Source organism: Gracilinanus agilis, chromosome 4 (assembly GCF_016433145.1).
Source record: "Gracilinanus agilis isolate LMUSP501 chromosome 4, AgileGrace, whole genome shotgun sequence".
Classification (NCBI taxonomy): domain Eukaryota; kingdom Metazoa; phylum Chordata; class Mammalia; order Didelphimorphia; family Didelphidae; genus Gracilinanus; species Gracilinanus agilis.
Genome location: NC_058133.1, coordinates 426,917,820 through 426,935,800, shown reverse-complemented (window position 1 = coordinate 426,935,800; position 17,981 = coordinate 426,917,820). Strand labels below are relative to the sequence as shown.

Below are 17,981 nucleotides of genomic sequence, written 5' to 3'. Positions count from 1 at the left end.
ATTTTCCTACCCCTCTGTTTCCTTTGACGTGGTAGCTATTAAATCCTGTGTAATCTTGACAATATCTCCACGTGATTTGAATTGTTTCTTTCTGGCTGCTTAAAGTATTTTCTCTTTGATCTGGGATCTCTGGAATTTAGCTTTACTATTCCTGGTAGTTTTCATTTCAGGATTTTTTTCATATGATGATCAGTAAATACTTATTTCTAGTTTACTCCTTTTATCTAGGATAACAGGGTGATTTTCCTTGATAATTTTTTGTAATATACATGGCTTTCAAGAATCTCAGTCATTCTTTTTTTTTAAACCCTTGTACTTTGGTGTATTGTCTCATAGGTGGAAGATTGGTAAGGGTGGGCAATGGGGATCAAGTGACTTGCCCAGGGTCACACAGCTGGGAAGTGGCTGAGGCCGGGTTTGAACCTAGGATCTCCTGTCTCTAGGCCTGACTCTCACTCCACTGAGCTACCCAGATGCCCCCCTCTCAGTCATTCTTAAATTGTCTGTAATTTATTTTCCAGGTTATTTGTTTTAATTTTGTGCTTCCAAGGTGGTATTATTTGGAAAGAGGTATAGTAACTGATCTTCTAGTGTGTTCTTTAATCCTTGCCCAAGAAGGGTCTCTGTCCCCTTGAGATTGTGATTGATACTGCCTGTCAAAGATCCTGTTACCTTTTGTTTGAAAGTGCTCCTCTCTGCCCTCGAATGATGAACCAGAAAGGGGTATAGTCAATGTATTTGTCAAATGCTGTCTGGTCCTATATCCATTGATAGCATAAAAATCCCCTATAATCTCTTTCTGACAAGTTCTCAGATCTCATTATTTCTGGCTTGAGAGTTCTTGAATCTGCTACTGCTTCTGTTGCCACAACCTGGTCCCACTACTGGTGTTTTATTTAAGTCATCCTACACTTCACATTATAGAGTTCTCTGACCTCCAAAGTTGTCCTCAGCTGTAAAATGCCTCAATCAGACCTTTTGTTGCCTCTGTTACTCCAGAATTAAATTTGAGTCATTATGTTAAAGTTGCTTGGAGGGGAATATTAGAAGAAATTGACTGCTTCTTTTACCTTGTATTTTAGCTATACCCATCAAAGAATCTTTTTTAAAATAATGCTATTACAATTTTATGTTTATGTGTCATGAAAGTGACTGCAATTAAGACAAATGTAAAGGACAAGCCAAGAAACTTACATTTAGATAGAGTTAAAGGAGAAATAAATTTTTGATCATTATGTATTATTGAAAATGGCAGCATGGAATTCTGGGTGAAGCTTGACCCTGTATTTTGCAGGAATTCCATGCTGCCATTTTCAATAATACATTATTTTGTTTGGTTTTGGTTTTGAGGAAAGAACAAGAATTTGCAGAGCTCTGGCTATCTTCCTGAAGTCGTCTCTTCTCCACTGAGACTTTAGGACTATACAATTGTTTCACTCAATATTACTCTAAGAAAGGTTCCATGAGAGGCTTCATTTTGAGTGCTTACATTTGGTGAATAAAAATAATTAATTTTATTTTGAATCATAAATGAATTATAGGAATTCTCATGAATTCTAAGGATCATGATACTAGAGGTAAAACAGTCACATTCTGCTTCCATCATATTTGGAGCAAGTGTTACATATATTGTGAGTTTGTACATCCCTGTCAAGTTCAAGATTCATTTAATAATCTAGTGATGGTCTTAGAATTCAACCCAAGTGTCTTGTTTGACCCAGTTGCTATATCATTAAAGTTCAGGTTGAAAGTGAAAGACACACAATACCAGTGAATTGAGGATCAAGGTTTAGAAATCATTCTCTCTCAAAACTATTTTGAATAAAATGCTCACTGTTTTTCTCCCTTCTTATTTCTTGGACAGTGTTTGTTAGGTTCAACTCCAGCCATGGTTTCCCTGTGGAGGTCGATGCAGATACGAGCATCTTCCAGCTCAAGGAGGTGGTTGCTAAGCGACAGGGGGTTCCAGCTGACCAGTTGCATGTGATTTTTGCAGGGAAGGAGCTTAGGAATGACTTGACACTGCAGGTAAGTCTCCCCTTGTGGATTCGTTGCTGGGATGCTGCCAGCCCCACTGCTCCAGCCTCTCATGCTGCCAATCTGACATTCATGCCTGAGATCTAATAGAATAAATAGTGCCTGGGGATTCCTTGAACTTTACTCCACACTGCTTCATTAATTCTGACCTTCTTAATTATGCATTAAAACAGCAAGCAGGAAGGATAGGAAGAACGAATATGAGTGAGAGAGAGAAGACATGAGCTGTGCTTAGTGAATAAATGTTTACTGACTACAGGAGCAAGCTATGCACAATTTGTGTGTCTGTTCAATTTCTACCTTACTTATTCCATTTGAATCTTAATGAAGAAGGATGTGAATAAATTGTTCCAAATCAGGCTGCTCAGTCACCATTGCATGGAATTTGTAACCCAATTGTGACCCCTGGAGGATAGTGACAGGCTTCTGACTTATGAGGGGAGGACTTCTTGAGGGACTTATTCACTGTAGCCAATGAGACTTGGGATCTTCACACATAGTCTGAACTGTGGTGGAACAAAGGAGATTTGGGCACAGCCAGACTTGTTTGGGAATGTCACTTCTTTAAGTTCTACTAAGTTATTTCTTGGGATTGGTCACAGAAACCATGAAAAGAGAGAATCGTGAATCTTCATCAGTGAGATACCCAAAGTCTACCCGGGGCATTGAAAAACTTTTCTTTCTCACCTTTGTAGTTCATTCCAAAGACAGTCTTGTTAGTACTGAAGCTTGACTCATAGGAACAGCTGGTTACCTGAACCACAAAGATCACTTTGAGGGAGATTTAGACTGAGGTAAATAGTCAATGATGTAAAAGGCATCAGAGTCTAAATGTATTCTGCAGGTGGTTAAGCCCCTCTCTCCCTTTCTTTTACTTTCTTAACTAGCACAGATTAATTGGCACTCATGTTTACAGCTGTTGGGGAGTGGAGGGGAGAAGGATACTGCTGAGCACATGAGGGCTTCTGTGTCTGGCTGCACAGTCACTCCTTGTATTGATATCCTATCACTGCCTCTTCTCACTTATGATATTTATTGCTTTGTAAGATGCTTTAGGGAGTTTGAGTACACAAAAGAAACTATAGAAATGCAAATCCTTCTTGTCAGTCTCTGGTGCCTCTCCTGCTGCTACTGTTGCCATACAGATTCATTGTTGCACAAACTTTTAGCCAATTTGTTTTTATCAGGGAAAAGGCTGGGCTTAAAAAAAACACAGTATTGTGTGTCCTTTCCCCAGTCACCTAAAAAAGCTTTTTTGCTGCACCTGCCAAGCCCTTAAATATAAGGACCTTTTCTTTCCAACTATTTCATCATTAAACAACAACCAACCCTTTCTATAGCCAGATTTTTTAAGTGTTGTTCATAGTCTACTTGTTGCAGGGCGAATATAAAATGGTATTTGGGTTAATATGTAAAATAGTCATCAACTAGTTTTGTCTTCATATGCTTGAATCTCCAGAGATACTGGTAATTTGATTTGGAATGTACAAACCTATATTATTAATTTAAGAGTCTTTCCCCCACTAAAACCTGGGCTTTTTTACTCCCTTAAAAAGTTTCTACAGATTTGGATCAGGCCGTAAAATAATTACTCTGAGGGAAACTAGTAAAGAACTTCTTTTGAAGAGATCTAGGCTATTAAAATATGATATTATGACTGCCTTGCTAATCTTAAATGAAATAGATTGAGACAGATTTGAGGATGGGTATCTCCAAAACTTAAATCATCAAAAGTTTTAGAAGAAGAGATTTAAGGGGTTAATTAGATATTTGCACCCAACATTTGAGCTTTCTAAATATTTTTACATTCTTTGACCCATTGTTTTAGGAATTTTATCACATCATCATTGCTCCTCATCATCATAGTTTGGCACCTACTATGTGCCAGGCACTATGTTTAGCACTTTATAAATATGATTATCATAATAATTCTGGGATATAGTTGCTATTATTAAGCCCATTTCACTCTTGAGGAAAATGGGGCAGATGGAGAGGACAAGTGACTTGCCAAGGGTCACAAAGATCATCTTTTAACTCAATTTTTTCAGACTTCAGGTTCACTATTTTATCCAGTGGACCGGTTAGCTGTCTAACACATCCCATTCATTTAACCCAGTGGTATGCTTTAGTATTCAAAGCAAGCATATACTCAAATGGATTGGATAACAATATTAGGCTTTGTGGGACCCTTAATTTTTTTATAGTATGAATCCAGTAGAAAACTCAACTCCAATTTCACTTTTAGTCTAATGCAACTTTTTAGATTCTTTTTGTTTTTATTGCAGTTGCTTTCCCCTTACCTTTAGTCTATTGTAGTCTAATATAGTCTATTAAATCTGGCAGATTTTCTATGAGGTTGATTTAACCTCCTTATAGGCCAATGACTTTAGGGCAAGAAAGTCATTGTCTTTGAATTTAGTTGTTTTAAAATAATTTTCTAGAATAATGTTAGATGATTGCAGAAAATGAAATCCAAGAATGTTTTATGGGCTCAAAAATGGGCAGCAAACACATTTTAATAGAATTACTATGTTGCTTTGAAATGTTGGGAAACAAATGATTAGGAACTTTAAACTCTCTTATCTTTATATAAGCTATAGGTTGGCTTAAAACTGGTATTTTGTGACAATATAAGATATAAATCCTTTAAAAATTCTAGTTTTCATTAAAATATTATGCATAGAAGTATTCAAAGACAGTTGCAAAATACATAATTCATAAATGTTCGCTGAACATTTATTTAAATGTTCAATTGGAGATGATTAAGATATGGTTCTTTTCCCTTCTAAGAAAAAAGGAAATCAGTTTTTTTTTAAAAAAAAATAGGAAATCATTTTGGGTTTTAAAATTCCAGTTAGTGCATTTTTAGTTTGATACTCATCTGGACCACAAGACTGAGTCACTTTTCTTTACACTATAGATTTTCTTTATTTTAAGAAAGTAATATATATATATATATATATATGAACTTGTTTTTCCATACTCAAAGGGCATCAATATTTTTATTCAAACTTCATTTTTTAAAAAGTGGTATATTTCATCAGAAAGTGCACCCAGTGTTAACTAACTTACCTTTGCTAAAGCAGCTGATTTGAGTCCTCAGTATTTGTATATAATCAAGAATATGAAGCTGCTAATGGAAGGAGTAGTTGGTTTTGCTCTAAGTTCCATGCCTTTTATATGGTAACTTTATTTGGATAAAATATCAACTAGTATTAATATTTGACACATTTAAAAATATGTTGGTGATATGTTTTTTTTTTTTTCTATTTTAAACCCTTAACTTCTGTGTATTGACTTATAGGTGGAAGAGTGGTAAGGGTAGGCAATGGGGGTCAAGTGACTTGCCCAGGGTCACACAGCTGGGAAGTGTCTGGTGATATGGTTTTTTATCAGTTTTTGTGAAGAGCACTTCTTGACTCTTGTCACTCAAGTCAATGAACATGTGAGAGTTCTTAGATGGAGTATTCTGGTAAATTTTTAACAATTAACTAGGGGGGGGGAACTATTCTATACACTTTAATGTTTCATCTGTATCATAGCATTTTATTCATCACTTTCCTAAGTCTAGGCAATAAACAAAACAGTAAGTTAAGCCCTTTTATCATTTCCTGACTTCCAAAGTATAAATGCTCACACCGGAAACTTAATAATCAGCTCTCAAGAACTAACTTCAGAACATGTATAGCTCTTAGGACTGATCCAAATGATTATTCATTCCCTGCCCAAACTATCAAATAATTTGTATGATAATTTGAAAGAGAAAAAAGACAGTTTCTATCCATTAATATTGTGCATTGCAAAGGCACTAAAATGTTAAAAAATGGATACAAATGCATATATCAAAAATCATGTCCATTGAAGGTTTTATTTAGCTACAGTAAGAGTTTGTTGTATTAAGTTGGATATGATACTAGAATTATAGAAATGGATGCTTGTTAGAAAAGATATGAACTTTAAAAATTAGAAAACTCTGGGAAGTCATTTTTCTACTATATAGAAACTTCCCTCTTTTCAAAAGTATTTACCACTGAATTCTTTTAAAGTTCTATTTCACCCATCTAAAATTTTCCAATTACATAGGAATGTCCAGGAACTCATCTGTTATACAAAGAGATGTCCAGAAGTGGAATAAACTATCTGTTCCTTTCTTCTAAGTTTTTTAGTATGGCAAAACTTGTATAGTAAAAAAAGTATCATTTTTGAACACTTTTTAATTTTATTTAACAAAGGTTAAAGATATCAGAGAAATAATCTGTGACATTTTGAATCTAATTTTTAAAATTTGAATAATTGAATACATTTTACAATTGAATTGAATCATTGAATTTTCCAGTACATTGGAAGATCACTTAGACCTGAACAGAAATCAACCACAGATATACAAAATACTAACCAAATAAATGGCCATTCAAACCTTTCTTGAATACTTCCATTGAAGGAGAACTGACTAAATTGAGAAGCAATTCATTCAAATTTTCTGGTGTCTCTAGTTGGCTCAAATTCTAAAGATTTTTTTCTCCCTCATATTAAGAGAAAATATGCCTTTCTGGAAATTCTATCTGTTTATGCTCCCTGCGACCAAGCATAGCAAATTTAACCTGTCTTGAATGTGATAGCCCATCAAATATATAAAAACCACCATTGTTTGATTTTGTGATACCAGTCTAGATTACTTCTTGAACTGCTATTAGATAGCATATTGTAATATAGATACTGAGAATTTATCATTTAACTGTCTCTAATATTTTTGCTTTAGAATTTTGTTATTGATTATCTCGCAGAAATTTAAAATTGAATTATGTGTGTGTTTGATATAGTTTATTGAATATGTGCTATTGGCAGAACCACTTAATTTTTGTTCTTTAATCCTTTCCCCCAATCTTGGGGCACAGATAATGTAAATTTTTTTATTCTTTTTTTTATTTTTTTATTCTTTATTCTCATCTGTTTACTTTCCCATTTATTGCTGAAAACATTATGATCTACATAGTGTAAATTCAACATATGTAATCAGAAGACACTGCTGAGACAGGAAAATGAATCCAGTATAGGTATACTTAATGATTCCACTGGCAGAAGGTTACATATAAAATAATATATCCTATTTAACACCACATAAGATTGAATGAGAGTTGCTGCTGGATTTTTCTCCCTTACCACCACATTCCTTTTCATATTATTTTTTTCCCATTGGAAATAGTACATTTTTTTACCTCCCCTACTTATCTACTCCCCACCCCCATACCTAGTCTATGTTTTATAATTGTTTTAGGGCACACATTGAAAAGAAACATAGTTCCTGAGGGACTGGGAAGAAATATGAATGCATGGTGAAAGTTCTCCATTTTTAATTCCTGCCCAATGCACTTCTTACTTGTTCTCATAAGGACCTCCTTATTTGTTGTTATAAGGACCTTTTTTTTTTCTGAAGAAAGATGATGTAACTGAAAAGCAGTGACTTTTAAAAGGGGAAACATTGGGGTGGAGCCAAGATGAAGGAGCAACTAGGGTAGCAGGTCCCATTTGACCACAAAAATCCTCCTCGACCAAGAATAAAATATCACCACAAAATGAATACGGGAGTGAAAGAACCAACAAAGAGACAGAGGGAAACAAAGTTCAAAAAAGGAAAACCCAAAAGGTAGGCATAGATCATCTGGAGAACCGAGGTGAGAGGGAAGTGGAGCTAGAAGGGGACATAGCAGCAAGTGAAGAGCAAGTCACAAGCAAACCACATCCCCACTGCCCCACACCATCTGCTCTCATAGGTTCCAAACTTAAGTATAAGCTAAGTTAGACCCTGAGATCCTGCCAGGCAAAAAGAGGTCCAAGCCAACTAACACTTCTTGAAATTACAAACCTGTGGAGAAGTCTAGAGCCTCAGCCGAAAGCAATCTGGGCTGAAGGGGGACAGTCCACATGGGCCTAGAGCAAAGCCAGGAATCCCAGTTGGGGTTTAGAGTGAAGACATAATCCATGTTTTGGGGGGAGGACACAGTTGTTAAGGGAAGCCTCTCTGGGATCTTTTTGCCCAAAACTAAGGGTGGAGCTCTAGGACAGGGCAATCAGGGGTGTGTCTAATACACAAAAGAATCTCCACTCCAAGCTAAACTTGAATCAAGAACACCTTGAGACCAAAAACACAAGTCTAAATCTTGGGCTAGAATCTGAGCATCACCTGACCTGATCAAGTACAGACTGAGATCAAAAGATCCCAAGCCTGAGGAAAGTCTTTAAGCTATCAGCATCTCAATGGTCATTTGAGTCAACAGGGAGAGGGGACTCTCAGAGCTCTCAGCCCTCAGACAATCTGGTAAACTAGTAACAACCCAGAAAATAAGCCGAAAATAACAGCAAGGAAGGACTAAAGTTTAATAGGGTAACCAAACTTTCCAGAAAACAAAACCTAGCTATAATTCAATGGGAAAAATGAACAAAAAATCAAAAAAGCACCTAACTCTAAAATCTTTTTATGGAGACAAAGAGCACAGTGCAGACACAGAAAGGGACAGCCAAAGCAAAGGAAGCACACCCAAAGTCCAAAAGAAAAAAGATTTCAAAACCCAGTTATTAGAGGTAGAGGAAAAGTGGGGAAGAGAAATGAAAGTGATGCAAGAAGAAATGGGCCTATTGAAAAAGGAGAACCAAAAACTGACAAAGGAAAACCAGGTCTTAAAAATTAGAACTGACCATCTAGAAACCAATGATTTCATGAGAAATCAAGAAACAATAAAGCAGAATCAAAGGAATGAAAAAAACAGAGGAAAATATGAAATATTTTATTTAAAAAATAGTTAGAAAATAGATCTAGGAGAGACGGTTTGAGAATTATTGGATTACCTGAATGCCATGATGAAGAAAAAACTTTGGATATCATATCACAACAAATTATCAAAGATAACTGCCCAGAGATCCTTGAATAAGAAAATAAAATTGAAATTGAAAGAATTCACAGATTACCTTCAGAAAGAAATCCTCAACTGAAAACTTCCAAATTCAAGAGCCACCAAGGAAAGGAAAAAGTACTTAAAGCAGCCAGAAAGAAAGTATTCAAATACAATGGAGCTACAATCAGGATCATTAAGGACCTAGCAGCTTCTACATTAAAGGGTCAGAAAGCGATATGATAGTCAGAGAGGCGAAAGATTTGGGCTTACAAACCAGAGTCACCTATCCAACAAAATTGTGTATACTCTTTCAGCGGGGAAAATGGTCATTTAATAAGAGAAGATTTCAAAGCATTCCTAAGGAATAAGCCAGACCTAAACAAAAAAAAATGAAGACCAAATACAAGACATAAGAGAAACATAGAAAGGTAAATAAGAAAGAGAACATTTAAGGGACTCATTAAGGTAAAAATGTCTATGTCTACATGGAAAGAGGATTTCTATAATTCTCAAAAATTTCTCTCAGTAGTAGAGAAGATAGAAGGAATTCACTGAGAAAAAGGGTAGAAAAGTAAGCTGATTATGATATTATGATTTATATGATTTAAATGTGATGGAATGATATATGTATGATATGTATGCATATGAATGACATGTAAAAATCAATAAAGGGCTGAAAGAGAGGGTTGCACTGTGAGAAAAGGGAAGGGAGAGAAAGAATTGGGTAAATTATATAACATAAAGAGGTAAAAAAAAAATAAATACAGAGAGGGGAGTACAAGGGTTGTAACAGTCAATGCTTAAACTTTACTCTCTTTGTAACTGGCTCAGAAAGGGAAAAACAAGTATACTTAGCGAGGTATAGAACTCTATTTTACCCTACAGAGAAGTAGAAGGGGAACAAGTCAAGGGAAATGGGAGGTCATTAAAGGGAGGGGGAACTGAAGGAGTGACAAAAAGCAAAATATTGGTGAGGAGGAATAGAGTGAAAGAGAATACAGCAGGATCCAAAGGGGATAATATGATAGAGGGCAATACCGAGTTAGTAATCATAACGTGTAATATGAATGGGATGAACTTATTCATTAAACACACATGGATAGCACAGTGGATTAAATAAACAGAAACTTACTATATGTTATTTACAAGAAACACATTTGAGGCAAGGTGACACACAGATTCAAGGTAAAAGTCTGGAGCAGAATATATTATTCATCTTCTAAAGTAAAAAAAAAAAAAAGCAGGAGTAGCAAACATGATACCAGACAAAGCCAAAGTAGAAATTAATTTGATTAAAAGAGATAAGAGGAAAAATTACATTTTACTAAAAGGTACTATAAACAATGAAGTAATATCATTACTAAACATTCATGCACCAAGTGGTATAGCATCTAGATTTCTAAATGAAAAATTGAAGGAGCTCAAGTACAAAATAGATAGTAAGACCAAACTAGTGGGTTGACCTTAACCTTTCCCTTTCAGAACTAGATAAATCTAAACAAAAAATAAATAAGAAAGAAGTAAGGGAAGTAAATGAAATACTAGAAAAATTAGAGTTAATAGATATCTGGAGAAAAATGAACAGGGATAAAAAGGAATATACTTTCTTCTCAGCAGTATAATGTATTATACAATTATCAAGCATATACTAGGGCATAGAAATATTGCAAACAAATGCAGAAAAGCAGGAATAATAAATTCCACTTTTTCAGATTATAATGCAGTAAAACTTATAATTAACAAGAATCCATGGAAAGGGAAATTTAAAATTCATTGGAAACTAAATAATCTAATTCTTCAAAACAGGTGGGTCAAAAGAGCAATCATAGAAACTATTAGAGACCTCACTAAAGAAAATGACAATAAGAAGACATCAAACCAAAACCTATGGGATACAACCAAAGCAGTACCCAGGGGAAAATTTATATTGCTGAGTGTTATACCAAGAAAATAGAGATGGAGGAGATCAATGAATTGGGATTACAATTTAAAAATTTAGAAAAAAGAACAAATTAAAAATCCCCAGATAAAAACAAAATTGGAAATCCTAAAAATTAAAGGAGAAATTAATCAAATTGAAAATATAAGAATCATTGAACTGATAAATAAGACTAGGAGCTGGTTCTTTGAAAAAACAAATAAAATAGATAAAGTACTAGTCAATCTAATAAAAAAAGAAAGAAGAAAATCAAATTAGCAGTATCAAAGATGAAAAGGATAACCTCACCTCTAATGAGGAGGAAATTAAGGCAACTATTAAAAACTACTTTGCTCAATTAAATGGCAATAAATATGAGAATCTAGGTGAAATCGGTGAATATTTGCAAAAATATAAATTGCCTAGAGTCTAGGCCCTAGATAAACAAAAGCAGAAATAAATTTCTTAAACAATCCCATCTCAGAAAAATGAAATTGAACAAGCCATCAAGGGATTTCTGAAGAAAAAAATCCCTGGGCCAGATGGATTCAAAAGTGAATTCCATCAAATATTTAAAGAACTACTAATCCTAATGCTATACAAATTATTTCACAAAATAAGCAAAAAAGGAATTTTGGCAAATTCCTTTTATGACACAGATATGGTACTGATTCCAAAGCCAGGTAGACCAAAAACAGAAAAAGAAAACTACAGACCAATCTCCTTAATAAATATAGATGCAAAAATATTTAATAGAATACTAGCAAAAAGACTCCTGCAAGTGATCACAAGGATTTTTATACACTATGATCAGGTGGGATTCATACCAGGAATGCAAGGATGGTATAATATTAGGAAAACTATCCTCATAATTGGCCATACCAATAATCAAACCAATAAAAATCATATGATTATGTCAATAGATGCTGAAAAAGCCTTTAACAAAATATAATACCCATTCCTATTGAAAACACTTGAAAGTATAGGAATAAAAGGGCCATCCTCGAAATAAAAACAGCATATATTTAAAACCAACAGAAAGTACCATGTGCAATGGCAAGTTAGAAACCTTCCCAATAAGACCACGAGTGAAACAAGATGCCAATTGTAACCTCTATAATTTAACATTGCACTAGAAATGCTAGCAGTAGCAATTAGAGAAGAAAAAGAAATTAGAGGGATTAAAGTAGAAAATGAGGAGACTAAATTATCACTCTTTACAGATGATATGATGGTATACTTAAAGAACCACAGAAAATCAACTAAAAGGCTAGTGGAAATAATTAACAACTTTAGTGAAGTTGCAGGGTACAAAATAATGCACACAAATAATCAATTTCTATATATTTCCAACAAAACTCAGCAGCAGGAGTTAGAAAGAGTAAATCCATTTAAAATCACTCTGAACATTATAAAATATTTAAGAATCTATCTGCCAAGAGAAACACAGTAATTATATGAACACAACAACAAAACATTTTTTACACAATTAAAACCTAGATCTAAATAATTGGGAAAAAAATTAATTGCTCCTGTGTAGGATGAGCTAACATAATAAAATGACATCCTACCCAAATTAATTTACTTCTTCAGCACCATACCTATCAAATTACAAAAAAAATTTACATAATTAGAAAAATTATAACAAAGTTCATCTCAAAGAACAGAAGATCAAGAATATCAAGGGAAATAATGAAAAAAAAATGAAGTTTAGGGGCCTAGCAGTAGCAGACTTTAAATTGTACTATAAAGTAGTGGTCATCAAAACAATATGGTACTAGCTAAGAGACAGAAGGGTGGATCAATGGAATAGATTAGGAGTAAATGACCTCAATAAGCTAATGTTTGATAAGCCTAAAGACTTCCAGCTTTTGGGACAAGAATTCACTATTTGGCAAAAACTGCTAAAAAATGAATTCAAAATGGGTAAATGATTTAAAAGTAAAGAGTAAAATCATAAACAAATTAAATGAACATAGATCAGATCTGTGGAAAGGAAGGAATTTAAGACCAAGCAAGAGATAAAGAATATTGTAAAATATAAAATGAATGAATTTGATTATATCATATTAAAAGGGTTTGTACAAACAAAACCAATCTAATCAAAATTAGAAGGAAAGCAAAAAAAAAGTGGGAGAACATTTTTATAACAAAACTCTGTAACAAAGGTTTAATTTCCCAAATATATAAGAAACTAAATCTAATTTACAAAAAAATCAAGCCATTCCCCAATCGACAAATGTTTGGGGGATATGAATAGGCAGCTTTCACATGGTGAAATCAAAACATCAGTAAGCACATAAAAACGTTCTAAATCACTCCTGAGTGGAGAAATGCAAATTAAAACAAGTCTGAGGTACCACCTCACACCTAACAGTTTGGCCAATATGACAGCAAAGGAAAGTTATAAATGTTTGAGGGGATGTGGCAAAATTGGGATACTAATACAATGCTAGTGGAGTTGTGAATTGGTCCAACCATTCTGGAGGGCAATTTGGAACTATGCCCAAAGGGCTTTAAATGAATGCCTGCCCTTTGACCCAGCCATACCACTTGTATGTTTGTACCTCAAAGAGATAGCAAAGAAAAAGACTTATACAAAAACATTCATGCTCTTTGTGGTGGCAAAAATTTGGAAAATGAGGGGGAATGGCTGAACAAATTTTGGTATATGTTGGTGATGGAATATTATTGTGCTGAAAGAAATAAAGAAATGGAGGAATTCCATGTGAGTTGGAATGACCTCCAAGAATCGATGCAGAGTGAAAGGAGCAGGAGAACATTGTACACAGAGGCTAATACATAATGGCACAATCAAATGTAATGGACTTTTCTACCAGTAGCAATGCAGTGACCCAGGACAATCTAGAGGAACTTAGGAGAAACAATGCTATCCACATCCAGAGAAAGAACTGTGGAACCAGTCATGCATTAGAAAAATATATGCTTGATCACATAATGCAATTGAAATGGGATTATAGTTTTGATGTTAAAAGATCACACTACTGCAAATATGAATAACATAGAAATATGTTTTGAACAGTGATACATGTATAACCCAGTGGAACTGCTTGTCAGCTTTGGGAAGGGGGAGGAAACAATACTGGAGGGGGAAAATTATGAATCATGTAATCATGGAAAAATATTCTAAATAAAAAAATTTAAAAGGGGGAAACATTACATTTTAATTTCATTATAGTTGTTTTCCCTTATAATCCTACATATTTTATGGTTTTATACATTTAAAGAAATCATCTGGGAAGACATCTAGAAGTCTGTTCAGATAGGAAAGGGGTCCATGATACCAAAAAGTCATGTTCTTATTATGAGACATTTAGTTATTGCCACAAAGTAGATGCTTAATCAGTGCTTGTTGGTTTGCTTGTGTAATCTTAGTCCTCTTCTAAATACAAGGAACTTGTCATTGCCCCTAGCTCTCTTCTTAAGTTATATTTGTTTCTAGCCTGAGGCATAACATTATCTCAGTTCCCATTTATTCACTATGGAAATGTTTGGTTAGGCTTCTGGAATATATTTCATTAGCCCTACTGTTATGAGCAAGCAAGGGTCCAGGCAAGTGCTAATGATGGAGGTTAAGTAGGGAGAGAAAGACCCTAACCACATTTATATGTGAGAATAGATTTGTACCCACATCATCAGCTGGGTTAAGTCTCCTTTAAGAGCCCAAGAATCTCTGCTAAAGCTTCAAAGCCTTAAGAACCAGTCCAGCCAGGCAGTTGGTAATGTTTCCAGGAAGTAGAATGTGACTTCCTGAAACCTTATGTTGAAGATGGATCACACTGGGTTGGAAAGGCTAAAGCCAGCTGAATATGTTAACTGGATCTGACTTATTGAATCTAGTTATTAAGGTAAGTAATTGGCTTCAAAAATCATTTAGGCTTTAGGGTCAAACAGGGTTTATTTGTAATAAAACTGAGGGTAGGTAAGAGGGAGTAGGAAAAGTGGGTGAAGGATACCCTAAAGATCTTGCTGTTTGTAGCTGAGCCCAGAGTCTGACAGGCCCCTGGGTCAGATGTTGTTTTCTTGAAGTAGCTGTTGACACTAGCTTGAATAGAAGGTTGTTGGCTATGCCAATGAGGTATTGAATTTAGCTAGCAATGGAGGATGTCCCTGCCTGCCTGCCTATCCAAATCTCCCAAACCTCCCAGGGGCCCAGATCTACCACCTCCTCCCTAATTCTTGAGATGAGAGAAAGAAGTGAAGACCCCAGGGGTTTGTGGACCCCCTTTTATACCCTGTCCTTAACTGTCACCCTGGCACACACCCTGGGTGCTCTGCTAGGTTCTGTGTTCCAAAGTGGTAAACTGCTAACTTGCACCTACACAAATGGCTGCCCATTTCTGCATATCACACTACTTATGACCTCTAGTAGAATGTGCTTGATCAGGGACTTTGCTCCTAGTTCCCCCTTCTTGGTTATCTTAGGTTCTTTTATCCACAACATGGTGTCCAAGACTTAGAAAAGTCTTTTGACTATCTATACATACTTCAACTCTTAGTAAGAAATTATTCTCAAATATGGACTCCAAAGCTACCCAAATCCCCACCTGATCCCTGTTTTCAGGCCTTTGTAGTAACCTTTCATCTTTGAAGTCTTCATAAACTAACCCCAGTAAAATCAACTCATAGTTTTCTTATTGAACTCTCTGTCCTGGCTGCTCCTGTGATGTAGATGTCATCATCTGGATCTTTAGGCTTTTAAAAACCTTGATACAAGTCACCTCCTCCATCTCTACCCTATCTCCTATGTCTTGAGTAGCCTAGCCAAGTTAACCCAGACTCCAGTCCCAAATCTGCTCTCTCATTTTTTAATCTGTTCATTCAGATGAGCATGCCTCTACCTTCCCACTGCAGATTAGAAAAGCAATTTGACAACTCATACCTTAGAGTCAATAGAGACTGAGTAACTTTTCCTTGTCCCGAGTTAGAGGGTCCATTGATTCACTTTCCCATCGCAAGTGATAAATTACTTTCCTTGGGAAGGTGATTTATCTTTCCCCATACTGACAGATACATACTACAAAAATTACAATAACAAAAATTACATAGATATATAGTATTACTAACATTATTACCTTCCAAATTATATAGGGTTGCCTCCAACAGAGTTTAAAATTACAAATCATTGTTATGTAGAACTACAATCACTTTAATCTTAAAATACATCCTCTAAATCCTGTGCCCTGTGAAATGGATACTGAAACTACTCTATTCTCTTTCCAGAAACTGTTGATGAGATACTTCTTTACTTCATGATTCACAAGATAAAACATTTGCCAAATGGTCCTCCTATTCATAAACATTACATGTGTTTTCTGGTAAAATTGTTTTTGATTTGACTTTAGAATGCTACATCTTAATCTCTAGAAATGAATGGGAGTTTCATATTGACCCTGATTGTTAGAAGTAGGGAATGCCCACTTCCTTCTCATTTAGCTTTTAGCAGTATAAAAATAAAAATTTGTAAAAGCAGCCTTTCAGATATGACCATGTAACAATGATAACTATATAGAGCCTCCTTGGCTCATCTGGAATCCTATTTTCCTTTTGATTCAAGACCCTAAGAAAGTCAGGTTAAGTGCCACAGTACTTACACCTTCTGTACTTTGCTTCCATGTTTGTTTATGAGAAAACAATTCTTTAAATAACACCTTTGAAACTTGTAGTGAATAAAAACCAATTTCTTTTGAAGGGTAGTCTTCCTATGAAACTCATTGCTGATCTCATTTATTTAAGTGAATGTAAATGAATTTCACTCCTGTATTCCTCTAAAGAACTGATGCATTAGCAGAGGAACTGGAAAGCACCACACAGAATTAATGGAGAAGAATCATCTACATAGAATGAGTTCACATTTCAAAGAGCCAGAGAATTTAATCTATTTGTGTCTGTGTGTTTATATGAGTCAGTCATAAAGTACCCCTGAATTACTTACCTCTTTGCATAATTCAGAACCTTCAGAAATGTTATTTCTCTGTTGAAAGGAAAACTTGACATTTTAGTTCCCCTGAGACTTATGAAACATTTTTGAGGATTGCCATGGATAAATGACTTGGGGCAGGGGGAAAAGCTACCTTTTTGAGTTTGTAAGAGGTTAAAACTTTATAGACTCGGGATATGCTTAAAAGCCTTCCTTTACCTCTCCTTTGTAGTTTCACTATCCCATATTGCTGAATAAAAACACAAAAGTCAGAAAAAATGGGCGAATCAATAGTCCTCTTTGGTGGTTATTAGGGTTGAGCCACTCCTAGAATTGTTTAATGTGAAATGGACTTCATTAAACAATATAAAAAGTAAAATGTGTTTCAGAGAAGAATAAGGATAGGGGCTGTGTAATTTTTTGACCTAGGGAACTCCCTGTATGGGGAAACTCCTTCACCAATGTGCAGTTTGAGACTTTTTCAGAAATTTCATTGTTTTAGACAGTTTCCGCAAAGACTCAGAGATTTGATGAATTGCCCAAATTCACATAGCTTAAGCCCAGGTTCAGACTGGCTTTCCACCTAGTATGCTTCATTTTCTATTATGTCTTAGAACATTTTAAAGAATCAAAGTGAACAAATTATACTTGAATAAACAAGCTTCTATATATTCAAACATATATTTCTAAATAGCACATTAGTACACCCACCCCCAAAGAAATCTTATCATAACACTATTTTCTATGGAGAAAAAATCATTATAAGGAAGTTTCATTTACATGTATATCAACACTATATAATTCATATAAAGTTTACAATAATTTAAAAATCTTAGAATTTGTCATTATCATTCATGAAGTTTATCTCCCCTAGACTTAAGATTATAGTAAAAAAAAACCTATCAGATAATATTTAAGACCAACATGTCAGGGAAAAAAAGTTCACTTTTTTCTGCTCCTTGAATTCAGGAAATTGATGAATTTGCATCTTTTTTACATGTGTTTTGTCACTTTTTAGTTCCTTCTTCCACCTAACCTTGAGGTGTATTCTTTTGAAAACTGTAGACAAAAATTAATTATGGAAAGATAATTGAGTATAAATGTAGAATTCATTTAAAGGATATAACTTGATTCCCCGAATTACCAAAAACAAAAGGCTTTCTGGTATTAGGGATTATATATATATATATATATA

The 17,981-nt window shown here is 34.7% G+C and overlaps 1 protein-coding gene across 1 annotated transcript in view; it reads left to right on the top strand.

Annotated features, from left to right (window-relative positions):
* The window catches only part of PRKN (parkin RBR E3 ubiquitin protein ligase), a 1,541,099-nt gene that overhangs the window by 5,048 nt on the left and 1,518,070 nt on the right, over positions 1 to 17,981 (top strand). Inside the window, exon 3 of the mRNA XM_044675477.1 lies at positions 1,861 to 2,028. Coding sequence (XP_044531412.1) covers positions 1,861 to 2,028 — 168 coding nt within the window. The remainder of the gene's footprint in view (positions 1 to 1,860; positions 2,029 to 17,981) is intronic.